The sequence below is a fragment of the Haemaphysalis longicornis genome, unplaced genomic scaffold (genome assembly GCF_048455015.1).
Source record: "Haemaphysalis longicornis isolate Haplotype H1 unplaced genomic scaffold, Haemaphysalis longicornis Haplotype H1 scaffold_1, whole genome shotgun sequence".
Lineage (NCBI taxonomy): Eukaryota > Metazoa > Arthropoda > Arachnida > Ixodida > Ixodidae > Haemaphysalis > Haemaphysalis longicornis.
The window spans coordinates 97,516,692-97,542,432 of NW_027526203.1; the positions used below are offsets into that span (position 1 = coordinate 97,516,692).

The 25,741-nt window shown below is 47.8% G+C and overlaps 1 protein-coding gene across 1 annotated transcript in view; it reads left to right on the top strand.

The window, feature by feature from the left end:
* The first annotated feature begins 1,209 nt into the window (after positions 1-1,209).
* LOC144178315 (uncharacterized) overlaps positions 1,210-25,741 on the top strand; it is a 34,615-nt gene continuing 10,083 nt past the window's right edge. Inside the window, exons 1-3 of the mRNA XM_077706071.1 lie at positions 1,210-2,715; positions 4,100-4,310; positions 20,713-20,863. Coding sequence (XP_077562197.1) covers positions 1,626-2,715; positions 4,100-4,310; positions 20,713-20,863 — 1,452 coding nt within the window. The 5' untranslated portion in view covers positions 1,210-1,625. The remainder of the gene's footprint in view (positions 2,716-4,099; positions 4,311-20,712; positions 20,864-25,741) is intronic.

Below are 25,741 nucleotides of genomic sequence, written 5' to 3' on the forward strand. Positions count from 1 at the left end.
CGCGCACGTTTAAAGAGAAGGGGAAGCGGTTTTAGAATTAAAAGAAAAGTTGACTAGCGGCAAGTACACATTGAATACGAAACATTTTCGCAATACATGCAATAGAAGCGGCGCAATGCGCAAACAAAAGTGGCCCGATGCCCCGCCTCCATCTCGCCGCGCGGTGCCGGAAGACCGAAGAGCGCGGGCGAAAACCGGCTGAAAAACGTCATACCTGGACTTCCTGCCGGATCGGCCGCCTCTGCCATGCTCTTTTCGCCGTGTTGCCTTGTGAATGATACTTGTTGTTGTGATTGATAGCACTTATTTGTACAACTTTCGTGTTCAAAAAGTATGCACGAACGCCAAACGAGGCATACGTTACCATGCCTTATTCCTAAGCAGGATAATGCCACGCCGGGACGTTTGATAACACACGGAAGCGACAACCGAGATTGCTGTGCTTGATGACAGGAAATATACTACACTACGTTAGATACTTTGTAAAACGGTCCAGTGCGTTTTTCTTATTTTTTTCTTCTCTTTTTTTTATGCGACGGACGTGAATCTTCAAATTAGATGGTAGATTTAGGAAGGATGGTGAATACTCTGTACTTTGGCCCGGGATGTTTCTGTTTCGTTCAGTTCCAGAACCAAAGTCACACTTGTTCAGGAAATACCTGCTTCGTTAAACGCGTTGGTTTTCTTTCCCTATGGGCTTAGAACAGTGTTCAAAAACCCAAGCCTACAACGCTGCGGAGGCCCCAGTATGCTACATTGTTTTCAGAATAAATGCAACTCAAGCAGTAAGACGCCACTCATGGAAGTGCAGCCAGCGATCGCGGAGGCACCTTAGCGCGCGCGCATGTGGGTCTGTGTATGGGGATGAGTAACGGGGCTGGGGTGGGCGACAACGAACAAAGGAAATTCGGAAGCAGAGTCCGCTTGTTGGTTTATGGGTGTACCGGCAACATATGTCTCGCATATACGTGTACAAAAAAATCCGGAGCCCTCTACTTAGGCGCGCCTCATCGCCTATGTTGCGTCGGCGCGTTGAACGTGATAATCAATCTAATCTAACTGTCATATACACGAACACTTCAAAAACATCGCACGTGACAAGGGACCAGATAAGGAAAGAACCGGGAGTGCAAGCAAGACGCAAATTTGATACTTCTGCGTATACATCTGTCCTCGATAAAGGTGAAGCAGCGCGCGCTCACATTGGTGATAGCATGCAGCTGCATGCGCATTGTGTTTTGTATTCGGGTATCGTGAGTAAAAGGGAAGAGAGCTCGGCTAAATAGTGTATTTCTGTTGCGCAGCCGCGATACTATTTCTGTGTGCTAGCCGAGTCACAGTACACGGTCAGTTTAGAATTGTTTGGGCCGCTACACTGAACTATCAGGTGGCAGCGAAACTGTTTCGGTTCCTCAACGCTTTGGAAATACACGACACTTCACATGCCGGGGGCGTGGTCAGGAACGAACAAGGTAGTTCGTCGCCTCCACGAGCGAATGTGTTCCACGAAGGGCCCATCCTGATGAATATTTCTTCGCCCCATCAAATATCAAGTAGGTTCGTTCCTTGTTCCTTCTCGAAGATTTAGTTGCACCGCTTAACAAAAGAACGGGCCAGGAACAGCTATGGACGAAGATTCATTTTCTGAAAGCTATGAAGTTAGCGATCTGGGCGCCAACGATGACGACGATCTTTACGCTGGTAGTGACGCCGCCGTCGAGTCACACGCGCTTTCGGACGCCCTAGCCAAAAGCATTTTGGAATCCGAAGAATGGCCTTCTTACGTCGAAAAACTTCGACAGGTTGGCGACGACGACGAGCATATAGAGGAGCTCAACCGCCCCGACGGACCTGATGGAGAGTACCCCCTCTGGAAAGGCGATGAGCCCATCCTTCCGAACGTCAATCCGGTGCTGTCGACAAATGGCATGAACACTTCTACCGAACTGCCGTCCCCATGCCGAAAACATGCGATAGCACCACTCGCAGCAGTACTTCATGACGGATTTCAGGCTGACGAAAAGAACAACTCGTCTGCTTTGCAATCTGGTACAGACCTGTCAAGGAGCAGCACAGTTTCGGACTCGCGCCAGGCAACCCCGGTCCCATCAAGCAGCGCTGGCCGGTCCTCTTCAAAATCCGTGTACCTGACGTCATCGTTTACGGCGCTTACAAAGCTTGACATCATCGAGGAAAATGTAGCCAAACAAAAGAACAAGCGATCGCCTTCCTCGTCGTCGTCGTCGTCATCGTCGAAACCAGCCGGGACCACAGGAGTTTCCGTGCTTCGATTTCTGTTTGGGCGGTCAGGAAGCCGAAATGCTGAGACCAGCCCCGGCGCAACGGGCTCTTCTTCGGGAAAGGCTTCGGCCGAGTGGTCCCCAGAAATTGAACAGCTGCGTGCAGCTCTCATCTCTTCAGGATCATCCGGGGAGTGTGACCTGCTCAAGTCTTCGTTTCGCATAAGCAAGAGCGGCAGCTCTATTATGGCTCTTGAGCGACTGTTCCTCGAAGCCGTAGACGCGGTTAACGAGGAGGACCGACATCTTATCTGCGGGTCACGCCTTGAAGACTGCCGTGGCCCACAGTTGTCGCAGGTAGCCCGAAAGCGCGCCCAGAATCCCGGAAACGCGTCCGGAATTTCGAGTGAGCGGCTTCCTCTACAGCGCCTGGGAAGAGGGGCATTCGGCAGGGTGTTTGGTGTGCAGATCAAAGGTAGGGTATGTGTGGGGAACTCCTCTGCATGCCACTGACTTCCATCATACCGGTATAAATATTTGATGAGGAGTACATTTTTCTTTGGCACTACATTTTATCACTAAGCTATTTTGTTAATTCTGAGCTAAATCTGTATACCGTAAAACATTGCAAAGGGCGGGCTATCTCGCAATTCGAAAGCCTGAAAGGTAGCCTAATTATCAGTTTATCTCAAAGTATGGAATGCGCCGCCTATTCGCTTCCCTCCATATTTTCCACTACTTTTCCACAAGGTGGCTTCAAAGTTTCAATTTAGTTGCTCTCGATTATCATCCACGCTTCACCTGGGTCTTTTCTTTTCGGGGAAGGGGGGGGGGGATAGTTGATATGTTAGAAATGGTGTCAAGCCAACAGTACAGAAGCAAAGTTTAAAGGGGCCGATTCCACACAAATCAGTTCGTTTAAAGAAAAATCCTTTTTTAATGCATAATAATTTGCTTTAGGCCGAGCACGGACGGCTCACAACATATCGGTGTTGTTTTTCTGCTCGTGCTGATAGCTGGTCTTCGCTACACACACACACCTGGTGAAGGCATGCGAAACTGTGATCATTTTGTATTTAAAAAGATATTGGGTCGTTGCCCGACGAGTCCTGAGATGGTTTGCAAGGTACAATTAAGAATGTAGGTCATACCCTCCGATGTACGTGAAATTTTAAAAATAAGGCAAAATTTTTTGCTTTACTTCTGTTTATAATGGGGCTATCAAGTTCAGATAACGGAAAACTAAGAACTAAGAAAAACGTATTCTGCAATTTCATAGTCAGTATCCTTACAGCAAGCGCTGTACTCACATTGTGAGGTATTTCCAACTGCATCAAACAAAAGGCGGCAGAGTTTAGCACTGTGTCACGTTATATGTGTTTTCATGCAACAACCATCTTTCAGTCATTCCACTCGATTGAAGGATCACGCAGCTCACAATTAAAACCGTTAACTGTGCCAATCTGTAACTTTTGAAAACGAAGCATCTTCCCTTCAGTCGTTATCCCTGAACCGTAATTATTACTCTTACCCAAGCATAATCCCAAACTATGATGACACAAATGGTACATGTCAGTTATAGTATTAGGAAAAGGTCGACATACTTATGCGGACCACTGAGATGTCCGTGCCTTTATCTTGGAGAAGGGTTGATTGATTGATTGATTGATTGATTGATTGATTGATGATTGATTGATTGATTGATTGATTGATTGATTGATTGATTGATTGATTGATTGATTGATTGATTGATTGATTGATTGATTGATTGATTGATTGATTGATTGGGTGCGTAGTGACTAGTCTGCTGTACCGGTCAGCCCAGCCGACCTGTTGCTTGGTCCATCGCACGCATGCAGGTCGTCTGGTGGCCGTGAAGGACGTTCGCCACGTGGACACCCCCAGCGAGCAGAACGCCTCGCAGCTGGTGCACCGCCACGTGGTGCGCACGCTGTGCGTGGCGCCGCTAGAGCCCCGCCGGTTCCTCGTGGTGATGGAGTATGGAGGCCCGCGCACCCTGCAGCACCTGCTTGACGACAGGGGAAGGCTGAGCACGCCGGACGTCTGCCGGTGAGCCCGGCGTACTTTGGGTCTAAATCTTCTGCTCATCCGCAGGACTCCCGTTTACCGTTGCCAAGCGGATCATTCCCACAACGAACGTGTTTGCTGCCGTTGCTAAACGTTTCCCGTACTCGATTTATGTTATCTTCGGCAGTAAGAAACCTTTGGCATTCAGAATCGAATGCAATTACGAAAGTCGCTCAAGAAGGCTGACGATTTGGTAACTATTCAGCTCCAGCATGCCGACAGCAGATCATGCCCTGCCCGCGTGCGCATTTACATAATTAATGTAACAAATACGAGTTTCGCAATCTGGAAAGGAACGTGTAAAGCGAACACATTTGGTACGTATATAGTTGTCACTGACACACATCTACGTAAGATCGATATTACCCTGACAAAAATCGCGACAAACGATTAATTTTCTCCCATAGTAACACTCCAGATACCGTGCTCCTGAACGAAACTGGTATCAACGCATAGCCTTGAAATGCCGTCGGGCCGCTTTCGCTATGAAGAGGTGGGCTCCTTCATTTTGATTGGTTGATTGATTGATTGATTGATTGATTGATTGATTGATTGATTGATTGATTGATTGATTGATTGATTGTGGGGTATAACGCGCCGACACAACGCAGGTGATGAGGCGCGCCGTAGTGGAGGGCTCCGGATTAATTTTTACCACCTCCGGATCTTTAACGTGCATCGAAATCTCGAACAAACAGTCGTTTTCGCTGGCCCCTTCATTTTTTAACAACGTGAGGGTTCGAGCTAGTTGGTGCTCCATTTCAGCACATGCTTTTGTGCTTCTTGGGCACTGCGGAACTAAGTTGCGCCCTTCAAGATGGTGGTGTGTGGATATGGGCCAAGTCACAATGCCAAGAATGTTTTTTTTTTGCGTCTGAAAGAGTCTGTGGTGCACGGATGTAAGGGCCCAAAACACCGGCTTAACATCCTCACATTAGACCATCTTTCGACGCGTGCGAGGCGATAAACCCTGCTGTAAAGAAAAGATGACGACGGGGTTGAATGCCGGAGCAAGGAATATGTATTAATTCATCGTTAAGCGCGCACAATGGCCTTGCCATATAACCAATAATGCGATCTTTGAAGGAAACTTTGTGCTAACGGTATGAAATCCCTCGATGCGTCGCTTGTGCTTTCAATTACCATCTCGTTGATCGTAACAGCACAATTTGAGGAACCACGTGCGGTTCGTCAAGAGAAGAAAATACAGATTAGACTTGGGCGGATACGCACCAGTTGGTTTAAATATCAATCCCAGCTAGCGATGAACAAAGATCCTGCCGGATGAGAACACACGAAGAAATGTCTTCGTATTGCATTGACGTTCCATTGAACAAACTTCCTCACCAAAGGAAGAAAACTCATTTATGTTCGACTGCGCTGAGGGTTTACAAGAAACGACGACGAACGCGGGGAAACGCACACAAGACAAGCGCGAACCATCAACAGCTTTCATCACAAACAGCGAGAGATTAGACGTATTGAAAACGTCTTGACATAAAAAATAACACACGTGAATGAAATTACATATTTTGTTTTATTTTCACCCCACCAATGTGTATTTTGTGAATAAAGCAATTGATAGTTCGCGCTCGTCTTGTGCACGTTCCCCGTCGTTCGTGCTCGTCTGTTGTAAGCACTCAGCGCAGTCAAACAAATCAGTCAGTACCAACTGGCCGCATTCACGACATTGCCGAAGGAAAAAAAAGTTGTAGTGACATCTACGTTTAGATGTCTGACGGAGGCGAAAAGCAAAAACGCCCGTGTGTATGAGATTTCGGCGCACGTTAAATATCCACAGGCGGTCAAAATCAATCCAGAGCCTTCCACTACGGCGCGCCTCATAGCCTGCGTTGCGTCGCCGCGTTAAACCCCCGCAATCAATCAAAGCCTCAACGGTTTTAAATCGTCGTGGAACGCGACAGACAGACGCTACCTACGCTTGTGTGGCTTAAGATGTGGGCGGGAAAACTTCCGGCTGTTTGGTGGTGGTAAATTTCATCAAAAAGGCGACACTGTCAGTGCTCAAAGAGCTTGTTCCTCCATTTCGTGGCCGATGTGAAAATTCTGGATTTTCCTTAGAGGGTTATTCAAAGAATACTTTTGTCCAGTAATAATAGTGGGCGTCTGTGCAGAGGGGGACCCGAAATCGAGAGGCCCGGATGCGGAACCTTTCTCACTCCACCCTCAGGCTCATGTTGAGGTGACGAGCTGGTCCTGGCTGCCTCCCATTCCTCCACAGCAATGGAATGTGCCACGTCTGAGTTGTTCTCCCCTGAACATGTCCTTGGGAATGACTGGGTTGCGTGGAACGTGGTGCCTGTTTACCGCATTTTGAAGTTTTTATTCCCCGTCGGATGTTTTCTACGAAGCATCTTCACCCAAATGGGTTTCTGAATATCTGGATTGGTTTGTATCCAGCGCAGAGTTTGCGATTCTTCAGCCTTGGAGCTGAATTTTCGGGAAGGGGAATGTGGCAGGCGTGGCCGCTAGGAGCGTGGGGTATGAGTTCGCGTGCTCCTTGGTCAACAGCCTCGTTCCCTTCAAGACGCTCGCGTCCAGGTGTCCATGTAATTTGAACATCGTTCATTTGATATGGGAGAGAGACAGAAAGAGAGGGAGAGAGAGTAAACGTGTTTATTGCGAAAAGCGATGGGGAGGAGTCCTCAGTCCAAGACCCCTTGGGCTTTCCCAGCCTCAACAGCCGCCAACACCAGCAGGCGCTGATAACAGAAGTCGGAGCTGGTCCGAGCTTTATCCCAAAGCTCGCAAGAACACGGGGGGGGGGGGGGGGGGGATTTCGCGCATATAGTGCGGCATCTTTCGGGCACGTTTAGGTAGCTCAAATAAACGTTTCTCTCTCTATCTCTCTTTAGGTAATCTGTCTAATGACGTTTAAATGCTGTAATGACAGCCTTGAATGATTTTGTGCACCTATTTCATTATAACGCTTGTTGTATTGTAAAGAGGATGGATCCAATCTCCGCTTCTTCCGTTCCTGTATGTGGGGGAGGGTCGTGCAGTCACAAAGATTGCCAAGGTAGTCCACTTCGAGGATTGTTTCCAGAGTACTTTAGTACGATCAAGGTCGGCGTATGCTGTATTTGCAGTTTTGGGACGTTAACAGACGGAATTTGATCCTAGGTTCTCACCTGTCCTTGCTTAGGTTTGGATACAATGATTTCGGTTGGGAAGATTTATGAAGACTCGTTTGATCGCTGACATGTCCATCATGGCGTCAAGGGGTGTGGGTGTGAAAGGGATGTATTGCATTCGACAGCCCGTCTAGACTTTTTTTTTTCACAGCCGCTTCCTCTGCATTAGGAGCTTTGCTTCCTAATGTGCATAAAGGTGTTATGAAGACCCGATTTAAGGATTCTTTAGGCGATGGTGAAAATTGGGATGTTAAGGGCTGCCGTATATGTTGTCCTAATGAAGGCGTTTATTTGGTTTTCTCTGGTGAGGGTAAGTTTTTGGAACGGCAGGATGTACGATATCCAGCTCGGAATCAGTGCTGCACGAGTGTTACCGTTTCCTCTTTCACTCTTGCTGATGCGTCTTACAATGTCGCCTAATTCATTAAAGTTTTTTTGTATTTTGGCGATGTGAGACCGGCTCTGACGCTTCACAGAAAGCCATGCCGTGGATTCTTGCTTTTGTGGTTTCCGAGAAGACATTCTTAAATATGCTGAAGTGTTTTTTTTTTATCTTCGCGCGTGGTGCCATCATCCTTTGCCCCAACACCTTGCAGCGGTGGTACAACGGCGGAAAATTTCAAAAGTAAATTAAAATTGGTGCAATTAGGCGCTATTCACTGGGTTTTATTTCTTACTACGAGACATTCTATTTCGTTTCTGCTAATAATCTAGACCTTTCTTGGTTTTGAAAGACTGCGATACGGCCGCGGCTGCCGCTTTTCGAATGGAGACGAAAAGCAGAAACACTGGTGTGGACGAGATTTCGGCGCTCGTTAAAGATTCCCAGGTGGTCAAAATTAATCCGGAGCGTAGCGTTGGGGCGTTAAACCCCACAATCAATAAATCAGAAACCGCGATAATCTACTGCCCTTGTTTTTGTTATGTGATACAATGTTGGTTCCGGCATTAGTTACTATGGGAGAGCCGCTTTGCTGTGATGGGCTCGGCTCGCTACGGTCTCCCGAGCGTTCTACCACCGACCGAGCGTAGAATTAACTTCACTGCGCACGCGCGGCGCCAGATGAATTCGAGTACGTTTCCTTGTGCCTCGGCACATTTCAACTGGTGCTGCGCGCGAGCCAGATTCAGGCGAGCTTTCGCGGCTGCCTGTCTCAGTCGTAACTTCCGGACAGCAACATAACGTATTTTCGCGGGCACTTGATGAGCACGGCTTATAGCGGTCATCTGAGAGCCACGGAGTGGGAGGAGGAGGACGGCCGCGGCGGCCGCTTTTCTGATGGAGGCGAAAAGCAAAAACGCCCGTGTGTACGAGATTTCGGCGCACGTTAAAGATCCCCAGGTGGTCTAAATTAATCCGGAGTTCTCCACTACGGCGCGCCTCATCGCCTGCGTTGCGTCGGTGCGTAAAACCCTACAATCAGATCAGATCGAGAGGAGGAGGAATAAATGTTTATTTTTTGAGCGCTGGTGCTGCTGTCAGGGCACCCGCCCGCTGGGGGGCGTCCCTAGTCCAGGATGCACTGACCTTGGCTGGCAGTCCGGGCCCTCTTCACCAGTAGGCGCTAGTTCCCAGGCTCGCACTTGTTAAGCAGGCCACCCACTGTTCGTAAGAGGAGTAGGGGTTGGGGGGGTTAGGCCTGGGGTTTGTCTGTACTCCCATACTTGATAGTATACGGTATGGGGTAAAGGACAAAAATTACAGGTGTCCGGGTATATGGTAGGGTAGATGGCGTGGAAAAGGGCGCGATGAGGATGGGAATTTGTTTCTATTCTTGGGAGGCTGCTGGTTTCTTGTCTCGATAACTCGGGATGTGGAGACGGAAATATTCTTCTGCTTTGGCGATAGTGGGCCAGAATATCTCCATATTTTACGAGAGGTTCTGTTTTGGGAGCAGCAGGCGATGTTTGTCCCTCGTGCATAAAGGGCCAGTGCACATGCGCGCGGGCAGATGGCATTGGCCGCCTTATTACCGGCGAGAAATGTGTGTCCGGGTACCCATACGATTTCTATCTCGGGTACCTGACCCTTGTTTTCAATGCGGAGGGCTGTGTTGGAGGTTAGTCCCCGTAGATAACTGCGGCACGCTGCTTGCAATCCGTAAGCACTCTGACGGCGTCCTCACTACACTCTAAGCTGGGTAACCCTTAATAGAGGTATACATTTTCGAATTTTTGTAACCTATAATTTATAAGGTTCAAATGTAACCTATATCTTCGTAACCTTTATATACGTATACACGTAAGGGTTACTCAGTTATGGGTTACTTTGCAGCTTTCAGCATGTATACCTTTATATAAGTTACATGTACCGCCGTCCAAGGCCACACACCTGGAAGCTGTCATGTTGCGCGCCCAGCGCGCTTTCGCCGGCGCCGCTGTGGCGGCACCGCGAAGGCGCCTTTCCCGCGTGGTAAACAAACATCGCGTTAGTGGAAGACGATATGTGCGACCATGCTGTCCATTGCGTCGTCTAAAATTTTGCGTCGGGTGTCTTTTTGTCGTTCCTTGAATAAACTTTTATACTTTTATAATTCCTAAAATTGCGGCACCAGAAAGCTTGAAAATGTTCTCTTAATATATATGCATTGCATTACCTGTTCGATAATCGTTACCCAGGTTGTCACCCAGAAATCTTAGTGAGCATTGGCAACGCTTAAGTCTTATAAACAGGCCTAACTAAATTTGATATTTGTATCAGCTTTGTGCCGTTTAAGAAACCAGTATCAAACATGCATGATAGGTCTTTTAGAAAATTGCGGGTATGAATTTGAGCTTTAGTTAAACATTAGGTTTTAGTGAAAGCAAGCTTTAGTGGAAACATGCACTTGATAGCATACTTCAAAAGGACGCCAAAGTTGTGATAACATAGCTTTAAGCCAAGAATTCTTGTCTGACAACTTGGGCCATGATTATCAAAAGAGAACTGCAGTACATGCACACATGTTCGCGCATTTAACAGGAGCACATTTCCAGAAGTTTGGCATCAGTAATTTTGAACATTCACATTTATTATTATGAAACACCTGTGGGCTATTTATTAAAAAAGCGAAGCTGCGAATCACCCCAATGTTATTATCGTTCCTTATGAGTATTAGACGAGTGCGGATTCCTGGGCGAATTGGTGTTTCCTATAATGCTTTAGACTTCCAGGTAAAATTCGGTTTAATCATATATCCTTATTAAACCTATTTAATAAATGTTGCGTGAACAGCTTCACAAACATGGCCAAGTATACAGATTCTTCACCTCAATAATTGCACGGATGTACGCAAAGTATTTCGAATTGTTTGGATACTGCCATTGAACAATTTCAGACGAATTCGAGTTGGAGCTACATTTATAAGATGGTTCTCAGAGGTGCACTTTCCCAGTACAGCGTTATTGTCATGGTTCCCCACAGAAAAAAACGCAGAATGTCGGAAAGTAGAAACAACATTTATTACAAATTCACTGTTTCATACAAAGCAGTGTTTATGGCTATGTTCCCTACATTCTCCGTTTGACTCATAGTCTAATATTACACTTGGAATTCACTCGTCTTTACGAATCCATCTTTACACTTCCCTCTTGGGTTCCTCTTTACAGTTCCACCTGAGTTGTGATTCCCTCGCTAAGTTACCGTTTTTTATGCAGCACGAACAAGTTTCTAGGCCGATTTTGGACAAACTTTAAATGGGATCTATAATTTCCTGCATGAAAAAAGGCGCTTGGAAAAATTCAGAGATAAGCTCCGCAATTTCCTTGGTACAGAAGCAGGTACAAAACCAGGGCACGCTGAAGATTTCCCGAAGTCATCTGAATAACTTGTTCACTGCTGCCGCAGATGGAGGTATATATGTGAGGGGCCGTCACTTGGATTTCCCCACCTTGAAGAGCCATCTACAGAAAATTTCAGAAAAAGAACAAAATCCAGTGCAACCATAAGCCCCTCACATCAAACTGCAGGCATGTGAAGTACGAAAAATATATTGCACGGAGACCAGATAATGAAATGAAAAGCCACACCAGAGAAGGAGTGATTTACGGCCTTTCGAATAATTTCACATCATTTCAGTAATCGTTACAGAGAGTAATTTGGCCGCATTGTTCAGGACAACGCGAAGCCCCTATAGTTATACCGGCGAACCTTCCCGAATTTTAATCGTGCCGTGTTCCAGTTTATCTCAAGAAATGTTTCTACTTTGGGCTACGAGATAAACTCACATACATTTGCAAAAGAGAAAACAAAAACATTTCCGCGCCTTCATGTAGAATCACTAGTGCACGCAACAGAGCAAACGTCGCACTAAACTCAGGAAACGCACTAAACGTCGCACTAAACTCAGGCCTTCGGGCCTTGAAGGTACAATAAATGAAATGAAATGAAACGAAACGTGCTTTCACGATGCTGACGCCATCTGCTTCACATTTTTGGCTGTACTTATACATCTCCCTTACCTTCCCCCCCCCCTCCCCTTGTACTGGCAGTTTCATTTTGAACAAGGATCCCACGTGGAAGCCGAAACGTTTTTCATTTCAGTAAAGTGTTGTTATCGGTGGTTTCTTCATCGGCTATCAGTAAAAAGGAATCGCCAACTCACATTTTTTCTTCGTCCAGATGTGTTGTGGGAGAGGGTACATCTAGAACTTGCACCGATCTTCAAGTGGCATTCCCAGGAGGTTTGTGCCTGTAATGACTGGAAGGGTTCTTTGAGTTAAAATGTAATAGGCTTTACAGCTGGGCAGTTGGTATACATTCATAATGAAAGAACACCTCAAATTTGACCAGACGAAGAAACGAACACAGTACAAGCACCCACTAACAACTGGAGCTTACTTAAAGAGCTGTTTTCGAAAAGAGCTCTTTTTGTTGGCTCTGCAAAACCGCTCAGATCTTATAGAATAGCTAGAGTTGCTGAAAAACTACAAAACTCCATGCGGAGGAAATCATTATGTGAATTCATAAAGTTCATGTAGTAACGAACTTATAGAAAGAGTCACTAAACATGAGGCAAAATAAGGTACGAAATATAACATCATAACCCTTGAATAAAAGCCTCGAATTTTTACAAGTGAATCATACTTTTGTCTGTGCAGGCCTGGGTGCCATCTTTATAAAGAATATTTGAATGAATGTGTTTTAGTTATTGCATTTTCATACCGTTGTTTCCACTGAAATCAGTCTGCGTTTCAACTTGTCTCATACGCAGGGGAGTCCTGGTTGTCAGCTCAAGGAACACTGCCTGCAAGAAAAACAGTAGTGTTGATAAGTCATAGCATAGTTAGCCATATGCAACCACACTTTTCGAACAGCCAGGAACCGATGAGGGTGCAGCACCCATTTTTACACCTGCACCTGTCTCTGTGTAATTCGCCACAATTTCTGTATCATCAAAAAAACAACAACAATCAAGCAGCCTGCATGCTGGCTCATACATACCACCATTCTGTAAAGTCGCTTTACTGCACTACCCTAGGATCACGCGAAACAACCATTTGCCCTGCAATACCACGCGAATAAATAAACGACTGGTTTGTGCGAATGAGAATAATAAACCCACTTAACATGGTGAAAATGGCCCGCTGTCTCAAAATGACAAACACTAAATTTACCCACTCAAGGAAAAGAATTACAAAAATGAAGAGTGTTGTACATATGAAAACTTTTTATTGTGCGGTAGGACAAACTTTCACAAAAAGAGGCTTGTGCTGGACAAAAGGGAGTTTAGAAATTTCGGGCAGCATTTAGTGGACTACGTTTCCGCAGCACACAACTTGTATTTATCCGGATATATTACTACAAGACCAATAAACTCGACACCATTCCGAACATATGCAGCGAGAAAAATGAACATTTCCCGACGGCTGAAACAAAATGGTAATACCTAGAGAATATCGCGATAATATAAGACTTTAATGGGAAAAAATTCAATTATTCAAACAGAGCTACCTGACAGTTACATGGACCAATAACTCGTCAAGTGCGCCCGATGCAGCCAACAGCGTAAATAAAACGCTCAACACATGACGAAGGCGCGCAAACAGAGCAGAAAGCAGCTCACGAGCGCCGTTACCTGTTATAATGTACGGGCTTTCCCGATCGTCCGCTCTAGTCTGACGCAACGAACGCAAGCCCGTGATTGCATTCAGTTGCCGTCGAGGACAACAGAAAACGTCCAGCTAAGCAACCAGTCAGGTAACGAAAATCCCTCTGGAATGCTGCAATTTCAAATTGAAAAGCCCCGAGCGAAAAGATGCATAAAATGAAAACACGGAAACCCTTACGGGAATATACTCACCGAGTTCGCTTTCACTGGCGCCGGGGCATTGGTCCAACATGCGAACTTGATACTGGTCGTAGAAGAACGGGCGGTGTAGCGCTGCCAGTCACAAATGGGCTCGCCGCAGGCTCCCCGACTCACGCCGGCAAATAAGTCTTGTATTGCGAACTTGATACTGGTCGTAGAAGAACGGGCCGTGTAGCGCTGCCAGTCACAAATGGGCTCGCCGCAGCCTCCACGACTCACGCCGACAAATAAGTCTTGTAACAGCAATCCTCGCTTCATCGTAGTGGTATCACAGCGGTAAAAAGGCTCGAGTGGCGCGAAAACGCGGCCATCGGGCCTGCGGGCGCCGCCATTTCTCTATATCCCGTCATGCAACAGAGAAATCAACGGCCGTCTGGAGAGAAGGCGCGACGAGCATCTCTTATAGGTTACAGGGCGGTTTATAGGTTACAACGTAAAGGTTACATGTCAGATTTTGTTGATGTAACCTATAAATCATTAATGTAACCTATAAACCGCTTTTTACTTCACGCTTGTAACCCTTAGAATGGACTGGGATAAACAAAACATTAAAATTGATCCGTTGTAACCTTTATTTTATAGGTTATTTCCGTTTAGAAGTTACATTATGGGTTACCAGGATTAGAGTGTAGTCGTGGCGGCTAGGGCAATAGCCACTTCCTGTGCGGTTTCCGTCTGTGTTCTACGGGAAAATCGAAAAATGAGCAAAATCACGCTATCGCGTAAAAAACTCCATCATTGGGATCGTCTGCGTGGCCACCGCGTTCATCAAAAGCGACCTTCCAGCTTCACTTCAGGCGCCGCCTGTGCCATAGTTTAGGTTGCAAAATCCCTGAAAGCCCGCGCTTGCAGTGCTTCGCCGAACGCTATGACTAAGATTGAGATGCACCGAATGATGGCCTTGTCGATAAGTGCGTACTGCGTGACACCTGGGCCTGATGGCACGTGAGTAGAACTGGTGCGCACCCACCTTGTGGAATTCTGATTCTAGGCAAGGCCAGCCAGTCTGCAGACTGACGTTATTAGCCCCATATGACGAAGATACCAAAGTTCAGAAAGCTACGCTTACGCAGTTTTAGCAGAAAAGAAGCCGGTCGAAGGTATTCGCTAATTGATTGATTGTAGGGCTTAACACGCCGACGCAACGCAGGCGATGAGGCGCGGCATAGTGTAGGGCTCCGGATTAAGTTTGACCACCTGGGGATCTTTAACGTGCGCAAAAATCTCGTATACGTGGGCGTTTTTGCTTCTCGCTTCCATCAGAAAAGCGGCCGCCGCGGCCGGGAATGCAACCCGCGTCCTCGTACTCAGCAGCGCAACTCCTTAGCCACTGGGCCACCGCGGCGGGTAGAAGGTATTCGTGCCCAAAGACAAACGCAAGTGAAGAACGAGACGCAAATACGATGTTGCAGCACAGAGGTCAATAATTTTCGGTCTAAGGACAGTCTTAAATGTCTCTTCAAAAATATACATAAAAAAGAATGTACGGAAAACGCTAGGTTCGCTTCTAAGTATTTCAAGGCAAGTAAGATTTCATCGCTATTCACTGTGTTCCATAGCACCAACCCCTGCCGCAAGAATTCACAAGATTTATTTAAAGTAGAATATGTTCCACGTTTCCAAACGTCGGAAAAAGTGATGCTAAAATGTTAAATATTTTTTGCTTCTTCGGACACAAAAATAAGCTGGTATGTGGTCACGAATTAAAGCCACTTTTATGGAATCCCGTGATTAAAAAAGCGCGGAGATAAATAGAATGGTTTGTGAGGTGACTCTTCATTACACATTATTCTCTTCACATGTGCGCTTAATAATTAACTTTGGCAGACTGCTGGTTTGTTTCGAGTAAGAATAAAAGTTATACTTTCGGGCATGCCAAGAGCGGCTATGAATGCGTATGCGTATATATAACTGAACTATATAAATAAATAGAAATTTCAATGACACGGGGCAACATCGTTCAATAAAGCAGGGCTTGATAAAAAACTCCCACCTCCCCACGCGGGAACCCGTGTAGATCCGACGCATAGGGTGTTCACGTTGCAGCGTTGGACAGCGGAGGAACGGCGCTGGAACGATGGAGCGGAGCGGCGCTGGCACCGCGTTTTATAGGGCGCATAACGGTGAGGGGACGCGCCGGCGCCAGTGCGTCTGCCGCGGCTATGACGCAACACAATCCAACACAATCCACTTTATTTAAATCCAATCCAATCCAAATTCAATCCAATCCAATCCAATCCAATCCAATCCAAGCCAAGCCAAGCCAAGCCAAGCCAAGCCAAGCCAAGCCAAGCCAATCCAATCGAATCCAATCCAATGCCCCTCGCGAGAGTAGAGTGTACTATACTCGGTGACAACTTAAGAACGGCACCGGAAGTTGCCGCTGTGCCTTATCACCGTAGCCGGATGTTTCTCCGCGCGGCGCAACTAGGGCGTTACTGGGAATATTTTGAACATGGCGTGAGCCGTTCCCGTGATTTTTTGGACTTAATATGCTTATAAACGACTCCAGTGACGACAAACAAACTGCGTGAGACAAGGCAGACGATATCACGCATTCATAGCAAACCCCTTTCAAAACGCGCGCGCACTGACGTCACGGGTCCGGCGCTTTGGCGGAGTGATACACGACATGAGGTGGTGCCGTTCTTGAGTTGTAACCGAGTATAGAAGTTTTAGAGTGGCCCGAGCGGCGGCCTCTCCCATTGCTCCGCCGGGTCGACTTTCGCGCAGAAAATAAAACCGGTATAGCGGCGGCGCTGCTGTCGCCGACAACTGAACAGCCGACGCTCCCCGGCACCTGCGCGCGGCAAGAGAGAGAGAGAGAGAATGCTCTTTAATGGGAACTGGTGAGGTCAGCCCTGCTAGGGACAAGGCTTGCTACACCAGATGGGGGGTGACTATACGTTGATGAGTGGTGCATATCAGACATCAGGTTTACAGTAGGAAGAAGACAAACATGAAGCGTTAAAAAAATGAAAAAAAAGGACAAGAAAAACAAGAGATTGCTGCTAACAGAGTCCGGACAAAAAAAATACAATTGAAAAGAAAATCGTTCATGGAAACGCTCAAACAAAATGAAAAGTAAACGACGGGAAAAAAAGTAACAACACCAACCCAAGAAAAATAAATAGACGAACGCCACAGTGCGAAAGAGAAGATTTCGTGACACACTTGCTCTGTCTCTGATCTAGAGAGATTTGTCCAGTTCAGTCTCTCGTAGGAACTGGAGCAGTACTTTTGTACCTAAGGTACTGTCAGCACTATTGGCCCAAGGCCCAAGAAAATGAAAAAGTTCGAGGCTGCCTCCATGACGTACACGAGAGAGGGAGCTCGCTGCAGTTTTTCGCGCAGCAGCGTATCGAGGGCAGACGCAGAGCAAGTGATTTACAGTCTCGCGCACACCGCAAGTCCGGCACAGGGGGGAATCTTCCCAGCCAATCTTAAACTTAAAACTCCGAGTAAACGCCACATTCAGGCGCAGTCGGTGCAGAACTCCTTCACACCGCTTGCAAGATTTGCTTTGCTCGCTGCGGTGTTTTGCGCTTGCTCTGCTGATTTAGTTTGAATTATGAGGTTTAACGCGCCCGTGCTACACAGGCGATGAGGCAAGCGGTAGTGGAGGGCTCCGGATTAATTTTGACCATTTGGAGATCTTTAGCATGCGCCGAAATCTCGAAGACACGAGTGCTTTTCGCTTTTATCCTCCATCGCAAGAGCGGCTGCCGCGGCCGGGAATCAAACCCGCACCTTTGGTCAGCTAAATCTACTTTGGTGATTTAGAAAGTAGACGCAGACCGTTATGACTCCGCTTGATCAAACTTTAAACTAGTACGACCCAACATTTATCTAACCCCCTCCTCCCCCCGCCCCCCCCCCAAATACTTTCTCATGTTTTGATGCGTATTCTGAGAACGTTGTTGATCTACAGTAATCTCTCGTTAACTCAAAGTCGTAAAATTAGCTGAAAATTTCGAGATAAACGCGGAGTTTCGAGTTAAGTCAAATGCAGGAAATTTGTGGCTAGGTCCCTGAAAAGCAGCTAGCGCTTCTAACAAAAGCGCTATTGCACAGGGGAGATTTCGTTATAAAGGCAAAATAATTCGTAGGAAAAAGAAACTTTTATTATTGCAGAAGAAAGAACTGTTTTGTGCTCGGCTGTGTCGCGTTCGCATCTGCATACCAGAAAAGCCTACTCGAGCTTCTCAATGCATCGTATGAATTGGTGGTCGCCACCGCTACATTCTACCTTGCTACGAAGCAGACGCAGCATCTATGTTGTATCGGCCGTTGTTGTATGTTGTATCTGCCGTTGTAGTCACTTCTGGGGGCTCCTCCTTCTCCGCATGATCAGCTGCGTCGTCCACAGCTTTCTCAATGATGTACGCGCCAGACAGCATTCCGGTAACGGGGACGCGTAGTCCGCGTAATTAAACTTGCATTTCACGGCCGCGTTCGGTGCGTAGTGGGAGCAAGCATTCGAACGGGGGCCTTATCAGCTGCCTGTAGCGGACTTTGCCTTGTGTCCTCTCTGCCAGTATTTCAATATATCCGTGGTTCTCCGAAAAAAAAAAAAAACGTTTCGAGATAAAGCGGGCAAATGCGTATGGCCTATGGGAGGTAAACACACGGTAAGAAAAAGTTTCGAGAATATATTCTGAGATAGCATGAGATCGAGTTAACGAGGGATTAATTTGACGGACAGGCACCAGGAATGTTTTCCCTTGCCCTTCTTGACTCTGCGCGTGAAGCAAAAGCGGCGGGGCGCACATTCTATAGGCTGAAAAAAGTTTGCTGTTTTTGTACGTTCCTATTTGGAACGAAAATATTAAGAGCCTTCTTATGAGATACCCCTAACGTTGGTGCTTGTACTGTCATTAGTGGGCTTTCTTATTTTATTAACGTACTATGTCGCAGGCACTTGGTCAGTAAGTGTGTACTGAAAACGAAGTGCCAAGTCTGCAGGACCAACTACTGCTTCCTGCATGCCAGGGGAAAATCGATGCCGCTGTGTTTACTACCTCTTGTAATTTTGGGGGACTTCTGAATCCTTCCGTGCATTTTTTAAGTTTATTAGCGACCTCTAGGACGTTTTTACCGGTTGCTTCAGCGACAAGGAGCTCCACCATGACAGCGTTATGGATGTGCTGCAGCCCTTATTCACAATAAACACCTTAACGGCGTTGGTTGCGACCAGCACAGCGAGAACTTGACAGCAAATTTGGTTGGTTTTGTATACATTGTGACACGGATTCATTTCTATATAAAAGGTTTAAACAAGTTTCGTGATTACATGCGAAGGCGGGAGCAACACCTTAAACTTAGCCGTCGCTAATGATTGCAGGCGAGTTATGAAAATGCGTTGGCCAAAAATGTCAATTTAAATCTCCCTGTTAGCGTCATTCCCAAACCGTTACCTGTGTAGACTTTGTGCATGATTTCCCGCGTAACATTTTATATGCTGGGCTATTGAAAATGAAAACACAATGTGTATTTTGTTCAAGTTACGTTTATTTGAACCACTATGTTAGCTTTCTTGACTTTTTGTATGATTTCCCGTGTTATATTTCATTTTTGTCGCGGTCAATATATTTTCTTATCTATGCTTTGCTTTGGTTTTATGTGCGTCTAATTATACTCTCAGCATACTTGTGAATTAAATATTTGTGAATTTGATTGAAATCCTTTCTTGACCGAATCAGGTGAAAGGTGGTGCGATTAATAGAATGTGACATAGTTCTGTGAAAGACGGTGATTGGAACAACTGAGATAACCGCTGGGCTTTCCCTTTTTTATTTAAAAAGACATCTCCCTTGCGCGTGTAATTTTCTGTTCGGACAGGCGACGGCATTAACACCACGGTGACCCCTAATTATCACAAGCGGGCCACTGCTTAAATAACAACTCACGCAATAAAAAAAAACACAACCTATGATATTAACCCACATAACTGCAGACGGAGCGTAAAGTGCGTGACAATAAATAAGAACTTCTTCTGAAAAGCCATCATCCCACTCCTCATATTTTTTCATGTCATTTGTGTCGACCAATTATGTCCATCAAGCAGCACAATAAGGACACACTCATCAAGCAATCATGAACTGGTTCATATCAGGCAATTTCGCGCAAAATAAATTTTGATGGGAAATTGGAATAGCCAAAATGTCGATGCAAATACTTTATTTACAATCCGCTAAGAATGTTGCGCTCAATTAAGAAAAATCCGTAATTTTTTCGTTGTTGTCGAGCGGGAAAGGCAAAACTAACGCAAAATGAGCTGCAGCGTTTAATATTCCTTTCGTTACCCACAGTCCACTATACCTACAGTATATTGAAGCAATTGGATGTCCCGCAGAACAAATTTCGAGCGCTCCGCGCGTAAAGAAGCAGCGTTTCCTGGCCCGACTGGGCGCGCGGCCGTACGCGCCGCCAGCCGCCGCTTTCAGTTGTTGTTGACTACAGCGCCGCCGCTATTTTCTGCGCGAAACGAGCACCTCTCCGGGCGGCCGGTCGGGCCACTCTAAAACTTCTAGTACACTCTAGCGAGAGAGTGTTGGCTATCGGAGAGGAGAGGGGGTAAGCGGCGGAGAGCGCAGCTGGCGCGGCGAGGAGAATGGGGGAGGGGTGGACGCCGACAACGCCGGATAGATGCAGGGACAAGGCGAGTGAATGAGATGCGTTCGCATCTAAAAAAGTTCCGTACAAAATTGTTTTATACGAAATGGTTTCCTCAAAAATCGTTCGATAAAGCGTCGTAGGATGAAGCGTGGTTTCATGAAACGGTGTCGGATAAAAAGGTATTTGATAAACAATGTTTCTGTACAACAGGGTTCGATAAAGCAGCATTCCATAAAACAGACCCTTTGTTGGCTGTCCGTAGCCTGCCGGACACACCCCCAAATGACGGGCTTTTCGCTTTTCGGCGTATGTCCGTCCCAGCTTCGGTCGGCAGCTGGCCTCGGCGCTCCACTACTGCCACCGAAGCAACGTGCTGCACTTGGACGTGAAGCCGAGCAACGTGCTGGTCAACGGCGGAGAGTGCAAGCTGGCTGACTTCGGGAGCAGCGCCCTCCGCGGTACCAAACCCAAGGTAATTGTGGCTTGTACAACTTCTCCTGATAGTGGTAGCAGTGACTGTGCATTAACCATTCACGTGGTTTTGTTAAAGTTAACGGCGATTGCTTTATGGCAAATATTACTTTTCGGCTGCCCATGTTACCGGACGTTTGATTTCAGAACAAATGTTGCATTCATGATTCCTCTGAAATGCTTCAACTACCGTGCGTGCACCATTTTGGGATTCGATCTTCTGCACATTAAGACTCCGAATGATCTCTCTTTTCTCATGCAAGTGGCTATTATGCGAAATGAAACTTGTAACGCTTCTCAAACTGTTTATTGAGCGCCGTTTCATCGAAGGGATGCCGCTTTAATCTAAAACCAGTTATTTTAACGGCAATTTATCAGTTCACCCACGCTTTTTGTACTCAAAGGGCGTTTTCAGCTTTCATTGCTGTCTTGTTGTTTCATTTTGAATTTTACCAGCATTTACTCACACAACTTCATTTCCGTTTATTAACCTGCTCGTTTTCGAACATCCTGGAAAATACCTAACACGTTTGCGTATTTTTGTGTTTATGTACCTGCCGTTTGTTTCCGCCCTACTTTGCTATCTGGAGTTTCTCTTTACGGTGCGAATTAGTTTGACCCCTCCCCAGGTTTCACGTTACTGTAGATGGCCAAAGATTTTTTCTGCCGCCAATTATTGCAGACCACTCCTTCCTTTCCTTGCGACACCTTGACGAGTTAATCATCTTTGCTGCGTTGAAGTCGCATGCGGTTTTCCTCTTCGAAGAAGGGGCATAAACATCTTGATTGTTGGAAAAATTTCAATGGAGGCTTCAGGAGGGGAAGTCCTCAGTACAGGACCCCATTGCCTTGCCAGCCGCAGCAGCCCGCTCCACCAGCCGAAGCTTGTCGCACAGTCATGAGCGGGTCAGGGCGCGCCTCCGGAGCTCGGGAGAGTTGAAGGGATTCGGTGTCGGGAAAAAATATTTTTTATGCGAATAACGACACAGCCGGCAATGTATTCTCCCCGTGACGAAATCGGGAACATGGCACCACGCATTTCAGTGTCGGGCGAGACATGGTATGTGGCAGCATAATATGGAACCATACAAAAGGACAACTCTGGCGTTTGGCGTCCCGGTTAAGGCATGGTATTTTGGAGGATAAGGAACCACACAGAAGGGTCACACACGCTTTTGGCATTCCGTGCTTAGGTTACCGAGGGGGGCCATAGCTTTGGCGCCGCACTCCTCTGCAGGAATCCCGACTGTGTAAGCGTCCGGGAGTTGGTCAGGCATTGAGGCGTGAATGTTTTCTAATAGCGATACGTTCGAAGGATGTGCGCCTTTGTTTATCCGCAACGTACACGGAGCACGGCGCTGGCATAAAAAAATCAGGATGGGAAGGTGGGGGTGCTAATCCCGTTCACCCCCCACCACGGCTGTGCCAGTGGTGCTCACGAACGTCTCAAGCGGGGCGTCGCCCCTTCCGAAAATGTTCAGTGGGGGGCACGCGCCCCGCTACCCCCCCGTAGTTGACGCCTATGAGAGGAAGCGCGGCCCGAAAAAAGTACAAGAAAGAGAAGAACAAAAATTAGGCCCCATTCTTTTCCTGGTCTACGTGAATGATATACATACCTGCATTGAATCGGGCGTAACACTGAGGTTATTCGCAGACGACTGCATAATATACGCGGCTGTGCGGACCATTGATGATTAAATGAAACTAAACACTTCCCTAGCTAACATTTCTGCCTGGTGCGCCAAATGGGGGATGCAGATTAACGCAACCAAAACAAGAAGTATCACTATAACACAGAAAAAGAAACATCCCCCTCGCGAGGGGCACGATCAAATGCAGAGCATTTCTGCGGGGGGGCACGCCTGCAAGTCGTATGGATTACGTATTGGTTGTTGTTGTTGTTGTAATTGTTGTCTTCCAGCGTAGACATTGTCGATGAAGTCGATGGTGAAACGTGCCGTGAACCCCCTGCCGCGGCTATGACGCAACGTGGAGCGGCTATGACGCAACGCGGCGCGGCTATGACGCAACACAATCCACTTTAATCCAATCCAAATCCAAGCCAATCCAATCGAATCCAATCCAATGCCCCTCGCGAGAGAGTGTTATAGCGCCGAAATTGCCACCACGCGAACGCGTGATGCTGACGTCACGATCACGCCACAGATGTTAGCGACCGCAGCGCGCGCGAACGACATATGTGGTTTAAGCGCGAACCGACCGCGGCGAGAGAGCGCGATGCGAGCGCCCCACCTGTTCTTGCGCGCGAACCTAACGCGGCGAGAGAGGGTGTTGCGCACGTCCCCACCTGTTGTGCACCCGAACCGAACGCGGCGAGAGAGGGCGTTGCGAGCGGAGAGAAGGCGAGGAGGACGCGGGGGAGAGGGCGCACCTCTGGCCGACGGTTGAATGAGTCAAGGATATAAGGCACGTTCGTAACCTTCCGTTCTGTGTCGGCTTTGTGGCTCAGTTGGTAGAGTACCGTGCACCTTGCGTTCCGCCCGCGGAGTCGTAGGATCGAAACCTGGCGCCGGCAAGTGTTTATATAGTGCAGGGGGAGCGATGCGGACGCGGACCACGGACGCCAACGCGGGTGACATTGTGAGTTACTAAAATGCTCTGCATTTAAAATTACGCCCACCTCCCCTCGCGGGAACCCTGGTGTGATGCGACGCTGAAGGGGGTTCCATTGTGCGTTTCCGCTGGGTCGATTACTCGAATTGCGTGAGCAATCGTCGGGTAATGCGAGAGAGAGAGAGAGAGAGAGAGAGAGAGAGAGAGAGAGAGAGAGAGAGAGAGAGAGAGAGAGAGAGAGAGAGAGAGCACGCTTAGCGCGGACGACCGTCGACTGAGAGACCATGCGCTGCGCGCCGGAAGAAGAGGAGACCGCGGAGAGAGAGGGCGCTGCACATGCGCACAGTGCCGCCCACCGGCGGAGTGAGAGCGCGCGGCGCACTGCGCGCGCCACAGATGTTGGGGGAGAGGGCGCCCTATCACGGCGAGAGGAGGAGGGGCGCAGCGGTGCGGACAACAACAACGACGGACGCACGCAGGAAGGACAGGGCCGCCGACAAGAGATGCTCTCAGCGTCGCATCCAGAACTCCACGCCGCTACTTCAGCATGGGTGCGTCCGGCCTCAGCGGCCGCTCTTCTAATGGAGGCGAAAAGCAAAAACGCCCGTGTGTTCGAGATTACAAGGCACATTAAAAATCCCCAGGCGGTCAAAATTAAACCGAAGCCCTGCACTACGGCGCGCCTCTTCGCCTGTGTAGCGTCTGCGCGTTAAACCCCCCAATCAATGAATCAATCAACGAATCAGAGAATGGATGTGTCGACTTGGGTTCAATCCCGAATATCGCGCCGGCGAAGCAGCGGCCAAACGTGCGCGAATTGCAGAAGACTCGGAGTTCCGAGCTCGCGCACAATATACAGTGGAACCCTGGTGATACTACGCATGGACTTACGACGACCCGCCTTTTATGACGATTCACCGCAGTCCCGGCCAACTCATCATAGAAAGAATGCATGAAAAACCCCGATGATATGACGCTCGGCTGCACGCGGTCTGCTTCGTACGACGGACCCTCCCGCGGGCAAACCGGAGCTTTTCCCGTAATTTACACCACTTCGCCGCCTCGTACCGACCTTCTGTATCCGCCATTTGACGCTGCTCTATGTGCAAAGTTCCGCAGGCGGGCCAGACCACTTACTGAACATACGCAAGCAAGCAGGCGGGTAGTCGTGAGCGGCAGTGAACTTGCAACGGCCCCACGCGGCAGCAGTGCGCCAACGCGCCAACCGCGAGAAGTCGAAGTTCAGGTGGCTGGCGGACGGTGTCTTTGAAGCTCCCGTCGAGCCACCGACGAACGGGAAAACACATACGACGCAACCTCACAGCGATGACCGAACAGCCGCCTTCTCCGCCCACTCGATCCAAGTTTCTTCCTTTCACGATGGTCTTTCTCACTATATCTCTGCTCGCCGCTTATCAGAGTGTTTGAAACCCGCGTTGTCAATCCACTTTTTTCTTTGCTACAGTTCCTCAATTTACGCGCGTCAGTCGCAACGGTGTAGACACGTACCCGTTGGCCCCGCCATTGAGGTTCACTCGCTGGCCACCGCAGCAAATAACTGTAGCAAAGCCGCGTCGTAATTTTCGCCGTCACACGGTTTACTCAAGTTTGAATCACCTTGACTATTTCGCGTTTCTGGGTATTGTGGGAAGCAAAACTGCTATGTGCTAAAAACTATGACCCAATACCGACGACACGGGACCGTTCAAATGGTGTATCGACCATGTACGGCAATGCCATTTCAGCCTTGTATTATCTTTCGTTTCGCTTGGCTTTGGCATTTTCACACCTTTTCCCTTCGACCACGTTGGCCTTATCTCGTGCGCGCAATGCGCGGGGCTGGTGGCGGGCTAAAATAACGCCGGACGGCACGGGTGTCACGTAGCGTGTGGCACTTATCTTGCGGGCTAGCTGGGCGCCATGAAGTGGAGGGGGGACAGCATAAGCGTTGTTATTTTTTTACTTGAGATTTCAGCTAAAGGTTCACAAACCACGTGAGAACGTGCTTATTATGGTAGTTTAAATAAGTTCTTAGCCCACCCGCCGCGTGAGACCGTCTCAGCCTTTACCCGCACCCCGGTCGTACGACACCCCGGTCATATGACGCTTCCTCGCGGTCCCTTGAAAGTCGTATTATCGGGGTTCCACTGTACATTCAGTGGAAACCCGACATAAACGACTTTCAAGGGTCGCATTACCGGCGTGCGGGTAAATGCCGGCCAAGTAGACGGTCTCACGTGATAGTTTGGCTACGAGCTTATTTAAAATACCATATTTAGCGCATTCTCGCGTGATTTGCGGACCA